Consider the following 8,450-nt stretch of genomic DNA (forward strand, 5'->3'; position numbering starts at 1 on the left):
TTGGACTTATTCCTTCAGTGCCTTCAAAAAAAAGAAAAAAAAAAAAAAAAAGAATAATCCGCCTCAATTTCCTTGGCTCTGCAAACCGTATTTAGACAATAGAAGGTGATTTCAGAGCTCGTTTGTTTTTGCACCACACAAGCCCTGTTCTCCTCGTATCACTTTCCAATCAGGTTTATTGTTGGCATTTCCACTAGAAAACCAAGGCTAAAATCCTCAGTCGCACGTAAGACAGAAGGGGAAAAAAAATAAGAAAAAAAAAAAAAATAAAAATCTATCTTTCCCTTGTCTTTCAGCCTGATCCGAAAATGAACCTGCTTTGCTTCTGAATCAATCCTCTTCTGGCATCGCACTTCCCGCGGTCCTTTCTGAGACAAGATGCAATCATTAGCTCACTTGCTCCTCCAAATAATATTGCAAAGCCGGAGCTCGAGCTGCTTTGTGGTAAAACATCACTAATTTCTGCCTATCTATCTGCAGCAAGGTAAGGTTTGGCAGGGCACAGGAGGCCCCCCTGGCACTGCGGGTGCCACCACCAATGTCTCTGTGTCCCATCTGGCTGGGGACAGTCCCCAAGCCAGCACGTCCCCCCCCCAGAGAAGTGAAACCGGCACATTGTCCCTTCCCAAAACGCTTCTCCGTGATGTGCGAAGGACCGCCGCACCTCTCTTGCTCCCTCAGGGCTGCAGTAAGGGTTAATTAAGGCTCATAAGGAGCTTCAAACAGTGGGATTGAAGGCAAACTATTAGTACTACTAATGCCGCCTCCATAAACAAAGTGGTAAACTCCTGCTGAACCTGTCACCACTGACCATTTTCCGCATTAACGATGAGAAATCATCCTCCTCCTCTTCCTCCCAGCACCCCCGTGCCAGGGGCACCCAGAGACCCAGCCCCCCTGGGACACCCAACACCCATCCCACAGCGGGCAGCTTCCCAGGGTACCCTATAGACTGATCCAGCCCGACCTAGGGCTGCCCTCCCCACCACAGCAGCGGCTATACGGGAAAATCTATATCTAGGCAGCCCACCTTCCCCAGCTCCTATGGAAATATATAGGAAGAGTGGAGCAATACCGATTTAGACGAGCAGAAGATGGGGCCCAAGATCTCCCCCTTGGCTGACTCTTCCCATAACGCTGACTCCTGCTGAGATTTTGGAACCAAAAAGGGGAAAGAGGGTGGGAAATCAATTTAATTGCAGCTTACTAAGCAACTGTGCTAAGTGTTGCTGGCAAAATCTGAACATTTTGCTGTGAGAGAAAGGCGGGGGGAAAATGGCTTTTTCATTGCACAGGAAAGTGGATTGAGAGCAAAACCCCCCTCCATCATCTGCTCCTCACCCCTTCCTTCTTTAAACAGGAGGAAGCCAGCAAGAAACAAACAGCTAACACCAGCAATCTCCTGCTCACGCTACTCCAATTAATAGTCAATCCGCTGCACCCTTTGTCATTAGGCTACACGTAATTACCCCTTCACGCAAACGTCTTTCTTAAACAGATCCTACTTTTGCTTTCTCCGCAGATACACTCCCCGTAATTGGTTTTATTGCACCAAATGCTGGGCTGCCCTCATGGAAGGGAACGGTTATAACTGCGCTTCTCTCTCCCAGCTGCAGTCGGTTGCTTTTGCTTTTCCACAGCTTCTCCCAAGCTTGCTTTTTCCACCAGCAAAGAGACTAGAGCACCCAGAAGTACCAAACTGGCATCCCATGGGCTGCGCGCACCGGACGTGCACGTCCACAGATTCAAGAAAAACACTCGGCTCACAACACCTCTGCTCAAACCCTGTATTCAGCTACTCAGGGATTCACCAGCCTGGGACAATAATGCTACACCACATTTATACGGGCGTCTAAGATAGTGCTATTTGCAAGGCTGCTGCTCCCAGCGCTGCCCTTCCAGTGTCTGAGCTTGCCCAGCTCACGCCTGCTGAACCACAGCAGTCCGGTAGAGCGTGCCCCGCATGTTCTGCACTGGTCTCTACGCCTAAAACCAACCTCCCAGCTTAGGGAGGGAAAGAAAAACTCTAGTCGCGGTACCATAAAATGCTCTGCTGACCTGCCTTGCCCATGCACAGCCGTTTATAGCCCTTTCCCTGCGGCTACCCCGTGTCCCAAGTCCCGCTGCCCGTGGAGAGGCATGGATCACGCTGCAGAGTCAGGGTCAAGAGTCGTCTCGGCAGAGCCCGAGGAAGCAATCTCAGCCAAGAGAGGCCCTGGGCCACGAGCATATCAAAATAAATCAGGATGATGTTCCCGTATCACGGAAAGGAAGAGCGAGGAGGAGACAACAGTTTTTGAGTAAATAAGCCATCTCTGTACGCATCTGAGGTGGTGAAAGGATAAATAGGAAAAAAAATCTTCCCTGAGAGTCAGCATCTTTCTCAAGCATGGAGACACTTCACAACATATGTGCTGTGTCTATGATGCCTCGGCATCCAGACACAGAGCTGATTTCAGAGCCCTCCCTGCTCAAAGCAGGACTTTCTTTTGTCGAGCCCACCCTGAAGGGTCACCAAGGGCTCAGGGCCACGAGCCAGAGCTGCAGAGAAATTTATTTAGCATCTTACTAGCAAAGAAGTGTAATCCTTGCATCCTCTCCTTCCTTCCCTGATATTTTTTAAAAGCACCAAGCTAGGAAAGGCACCTGGCCATCCTGATGCTCACCGTTTTGCAAAGCAAACGGGTCTTGTTCAATCAATATTTATGCCCCCATCAGTCACAGCTGCAACACGGCGTTCTACCAGAATGTAATGGGAGTAAAATTCATTCATTGCAATTACCAGTGAAAAATTAACAGGGTTTTCATTGACTGCTTAGTGTTTCACAGGTATCTCGGAAAGCATGTTGATGCGTAGTCGGTAGATTAATTAAACGAGACATACAAGGCAGGCTGTTTGTCCGTGACTGGTTTAGCAGCCGAGGTAACGGGGTGCTGACTTTGGCAGGACTTCTCACCTCGCTCCTGCTCCACGAGGACACAGGCGTTTGTACACGGAGGCAGCCGCGCTGAGAAAACCGCTTTCCCAAGCCCACCAGAAGGAAGGCGAGCGCTTGAGAAATGGCACCCGTTGATGCACCAGACCTGCCCCGTCTGGTCCCACAGACAGGGACAGCTTGGGCATGGCTTTCTGCTTTATATTTCCACATCTATCGCTAAATACACCAGCAGCAGACAGCAACTGGATTCTACCCCATCTCCCGCACCATCAAAGCTCTGGACATCCTAGAAAGCCTGGGTTTGCTCCTAGAGATTTCAGGCTGGGATTTCACCAGCAAAGCATGACAGAAGTTTCCTCTTCTCTCCCATCCTGGACCTACCCATGCCCCGAGCCGAGCCCCCCGCCAGCACGAGCATCCCTGCTATTAAACGCTGTGCCTTTTTGTTCCTGACAGCTTTGGCACTTCAATCCCTTAATTGTTAAAATCTGAATTTTTGCAGGATACACAGTTATTTTAATCTGTTAAGTGGCTCTGCTGCTATAAAACTGACAGGAATTTAATATCTGGAAACTGTCAGCTGAGCTCCAGGTGCTGAGGCTTTCTAGATGGCGATGATGCAGAAGGAAGCGCAGGCTGGTGCGAGGCGCACAGGCGCAAAGCTGGCAAGCGTCCCTTCGCATCGAGGTCCGATCCTGCGGGGTGCTGAGCACCCCAGAGCACTCTGAGCAGGCAGCGAGGGTGCTGAGCCTCTCATCATCTCCCAGGAGCCATCCCCCAGCTGCATTTGAACACACTCAGAAAGGAGCTGTTGCATCACGAACACTAGCACAAGTCAAGTATATCAGGTCACTTTTTTTAATAAAAGGAACTTTTCCTCCATAGATTTTCTCCTGCAATCCAACCCACAATGGACCTGCTTTCCCTCCAGAGACCGTCAGCTGTGCTTCAGCCATTCATCCAAGGGAGCAAGCCAGCACACAGGATGGAATTAAGAGAAATAAAATCCCCAAACCCAACAACAAATTCTTCCAGGCCCTCCTGCACGCACTGCTGGCCCTCAGCACCGGGGCCCAGACCCCACCATGAGCCCCTCACCGCAGCAGGGCTCTGCTATACAGCCAGCTCCCCACCTTGGTCTGCTACGGATTCACCAGGTGGAGGGGACAAGATGACCAAGGGGTTGTCACCTACTCCTCTCCCACTCCCTCTTTAGCATCCCCCAGGGCTGCGTGGCCACAGCCTGGCACAGGCCACAGGCACCGGCAGGAGCCGGGGCAGCCAGCACGCTCACGAAACATCCCTGAGGAGCCAGCTACACGTAGTCCTCACAAATCAATTTGGGAATTTGCTTGTAATTAATCCTGCGTATCAGTTCCTCTCATTATTTCTTAATGTAATTAAGTTATTAATTTATATGTTCCCCCCTCCCTTTCCAAAGCAAAGCAAAGGGCCGGATCAGAGGGAGGCAGGGGAGATGCTGGGTGGTAGCGCGGGGCCGTGAGCCCCGATTACCCAAGCACATGCCAAGCCCCAATGCCGTCTCCCTGGGTGACTTCAGGTGGGTCACCGGCACCCTGATTTTCCAAGAGGGCTGAGTGATTCTGATTCCTCTAGAATCAACAAGAGCCAGGATACAAAGTTCAATTAACCTCTCTGGGTCCCAGTTTATCCAGCCAGAAAACTGCCGGGGCAGGGAGACAGGCTGGAACTAATTAATGCTTGCAAAGTATTTCAAAACCCTCTGCCGAAAGGCATGGAGGGCAGGAGGCATCCATGAGTCCCAGCTGATCCGTAACCCTGAGCAGCCCCATGTCCTTACACCCTCATCCATCAGACTTGGCTTTCCTGCAGGCTGAGCCCCCGGCTGCTAACCAGGCACCCCGCCGGGCCACGCGGGCCGTGCACCCTGGCAGAGGCAGGCACGCCACTATGGCTCCCTTCTCAGCCAATTTATAGGACTTTATAAAGGGCAGGGAAAGGGCAAGGGCAAGTTTTGCTTACTGCACTAATAGGGCTTGATCTGCCCTTTGGAAAACTAAAAAAACCCAACCACCAAGCGACAGCAGTAATAAGCGCACCAGAGGGACCAGGAGTTTGTCCCGGGAACAACTTCACAGTCCTAAATGGAGCAAATTATGTTCTTCTGCATGTTACCAGCCCCGCAAGGTTACTACACCCCACAGCCGGGAGGGAGCCCCACACCCTAAAATCCAGCCTCAGCCTGCTCCGGCCGCCCTGGCACGTACCGCCGGTGGCTGCAAGCGGCAGGGAGGAGGAGGAGGGAAAGCAGGCAACAGGGACTGAGGGGAGGAAGGGCTGGCAAGAAGGGGAGCCCTCTGAGCCTGCCCACCACCAGGCAGTGGTGAGAGGTCCACAGAAATGGGATTAGAGGGGAAAAGAGGGAAGAAAAAAAAAAAAAAAAAAGAAGAGGTGAAGCCAAGTTAATTACAACAGACGGCCGCACCTCTTCAGGCACGAGCAGCTTGGGAAAGCTCAGCTGCTGCTGTCAGACCTGCCCCGAACGCCCGCCGGCGCTGCGAGAGGCCACGCCGTCAGCGTGTTTTGGGGGTAGACAGGACTCGAAGACCATGGCAGATCCCTCGCACCAAGGATCTGCTCCTCGGAGACCTTGCTGACCCCAACACAGGGTTCTCCAGGTATAGCAAAAAAACATCAGAAGCCTTCCTTTGGGAAGCTGAGAGCATAAGATTTGGGGTGAAGGGTGAGGGCGGACCGCAGACCAAAATAAAAGCAATGGATGGGCAAGCCGTCCACGCAGCCAAGGGCGGCAGCTCCACGAGAAGCAGCTCTGCCACTGGCCCTTGGCAAGCCACCAACACGCCACGGCCGGCCGGCAAGCTCGGGCACCGTGGCCTTCTGGCATTGAACACATGCCGCAAGCCCTGCTGGGAGACAGGCACGGGCAGGAGGAGGCATTGCCACCTGGAGCCTAACTAGAAGGGTCTAAAGGTTAAATCCACATGAGGCATGATATATGGTGTGCATATGGCCGCAGAAATAAAGCTCGACTGAGAGAGAAGGGGGGGGGGGGAAGATAAAAATAAATAAATAAATAAATAAAACCACATGTCGGAAAACGCTGCCAGGAAACTTGATGTGGATTTGCTCCATTTCTCCACTGTAGCTGTGCTACAAAGTTTGCGCTGCCGTTAGCAACCTACTACCTCCAGTTTCTCGAGAAATTTGGGAGGACAACTCTAACTGCTCAAGTTTCCATCATAGGCAGCCGGTCCCGCTGGCCAAGGGAAGGGGACACACCGTCAGGCTCCCCTCCGGACCACAGCATCTCTGCCTCTGGTACCCACGTCAGCTCCACAGCCGTTCAGAGGGGTTAACCGAAGTGACACCACGTCTCTGCGCTCACAACCAGCTTATAATTCACACTGCTCAAAAGCGGCTTCCAAAGCCAAAAAATGTAATGCATTAAAGAATCTGCACTCTATGGATCTCAAGGGGATGCAACTGTTTTGATGGAAAATTCAGAGGAAATGAAGGAGAGGCAATTCTAGCAGTCAAATTGCTGGAGTTATGGCAACTTGGCGGTTGCAGCTTTGAAACTCAGGGCCTGATCCCGTGTGATGGGAGAAGTTCGCTTCACCAGCCGTGGGAGCCCAGCCCAGCCCCTAACAGCATCAGCAACCCACACCCCAGGGTGGGGGGAGCCTCGAATGGGAGCAGACAGCCAAAACGGGCCGCAAAATGAAACAGCAACTCAGCTGCAGCTGGTGTTAACTGAGAAGCAAGGTTCATTTCAAGGAGAATACAGGTGCTCACGTCGAACAGGGGAGGTCTCATTTTGCAATTTTTAAGAACGCAGCTCTGATAGAAACCTATTGCCACCAAAGCATAGTTACAGTTAAGAAAGCACTTGTCTTCTAACTCTGTTTTCAATGACTTATTACCTTTCCCAGCTTAAATAAATAAATAAATAAATAGTGTATATAATTATTTATTTTGGGGCCTGAAATCGCACAGATGCATTCCCCTCTGCTAGGACCGAAAGATTTCTGAAAGCCTGAACAAACCTCCTCAATCATTTTTATTTAAAAAACATGGAAAACCAATAATTCCTCAGGATGAAAAAATCAAAGCAAGCTTTATGAGTTCTGACTTTTTTTTTTTTCTCTAATCAGGTCGTTAATTCAGTTGCAGAGGTGACACATATACCAGACTCTGTGAAGACCTGGCCAACACACATAGTTGCCGTAAGTCACGGGATGAACACTCAGTTGGGTGTCACTGGTGCAAAAACAGGGCTGAGGGCTCGCAGCCTTCCTCTGCCACGATAACCCTTAATCTCAGCAGATTTTCAGGACCTGAGCTCTAACCCCGATTAATTTATTCAACATTTACAGCAGTGTAACTAAGGGCAGCATCTCATCTGTGTCCTTTGGAAAGTTAACCCTCAGCTAGGCTCAGGCTGCTCTCGGCTATTAAAGAGGAGAGGACGCGGGACCTTGTTCAAACGAAGCTGCTTGCAGCTCCCTGCTCTTCGCAGCATTTGGGCAGCGAAACTCCTCTGTTTCACTCCCTGTGTCGAGTGGGATGCTCTCCGCATCTCTGCCGTGCTGTCGCTCCGGGGACTCAAACATGGCACAGAGACACGCGATAGCAAATGCACCCTTCTTCCACCCAGGCTGAGACCTACAGGGCAACGCTCCTACCCTCGCCCTGCCTTCAGGCAAACCCAGTAATTAAAAGCCGCAGCGAGTTACCCCGGCTGATGTACCTGCGGCTCTGCAGCCCATGCACCCCAGCCACAGACCGCCTAAACGCTCTCCGTCTGCTCCCCTCTCTTTTCGGCCAGGGGACAGGATCGAGCCCTTCTCGTTTAGGAGAGGGCTCGGAAACGCTGCGTGACCCACGGGGGGAAGGAGTCACCCGTCCCCCGTGAGCGACACGAAACACGGGCTTCGATTTCTTGGGGCTTGGGGCTCCCCGGGGACCCAAGGCCCGAAGCCAGGGATGCTCGAAGTTGGCGGCGGGGCAGAGGGCCGGTACCGCCGGCGCCCCTGCCAGCCCCGACGGCTGCAGCCCCCGGTGAACCGGGGCGGGGGGGGACGGCTGGGGCTGTCGCTGCCCGAGCCCGTGCGGAGGGGGGGGCACCGCGACCGGGGGGGGGTCATTCACCGGGGTGGGGTAACTCACCGGGGGGCGGGGTGTAAGGAAGGGGCCTGACCCCCCCCCCCCCCACATGCACAGAGCCGGTGCAAAACTTTCCGGGGAGCGCGATGGGGTGGGGGGTCCCGAAAACCGCCGGGAACTCGTTCCCCGGGCGGCGGCGGCGCGCCCTGCCCGCCGGCTGCGCCCCGCTCCCGTCCCGCCGGGGCGGCCCCGGCCCCGCCGCCCCCCCCTTACCTCCGGCGTGCGCCCCTCGGCTCCCGCCGCCTCCAACTTCCTCCGGGCCCCGAATAAGAAGAGGAGGAGGGCGGCGAGCCAGAGCACCCCCAGCAGAGACAGCGCCAGCCGCCGCGTCGGCCGCCTCAT

General features: G+C 53.3%; 1 protein-coding gene across 1 annotated transcript in view; it reads right to left on the bottom strand.

The window, feature by feature from the left end:
- Nucleotides 1-8,450, bottom strand: part of GALNT14 (polypeptide N-acetylgalactosaminyltransferase 14) — a gene marked incomplete at both ends in the record, with an annotated part of 98,545 nt that extends 90,095 nt beyond the window's left edge. The window contains one exon of the mRNA XM_082305973.1: nucleotides 8,322-8,450. Within this exon, the coding sequence (XP_082162099.1) occupies nucleotides 8,322-8,450 (129 nt within the window). The remainder of the gene's footprint in view (nucleotides 1-8,321) is intronic.

The sequence above is a fragment of the Platalea leucorodia genome (genome assembly GCF_965183815.1).
Source record: "Platalea leucorodia genome assembly, chromosome: 3".
NCBI classification, from domain to species: Eukaryota; Metazoa; Chordata; class Aves; order Pelecaniformes; family Threskiornithidae; genus Platalea; species Platalea leucorodia.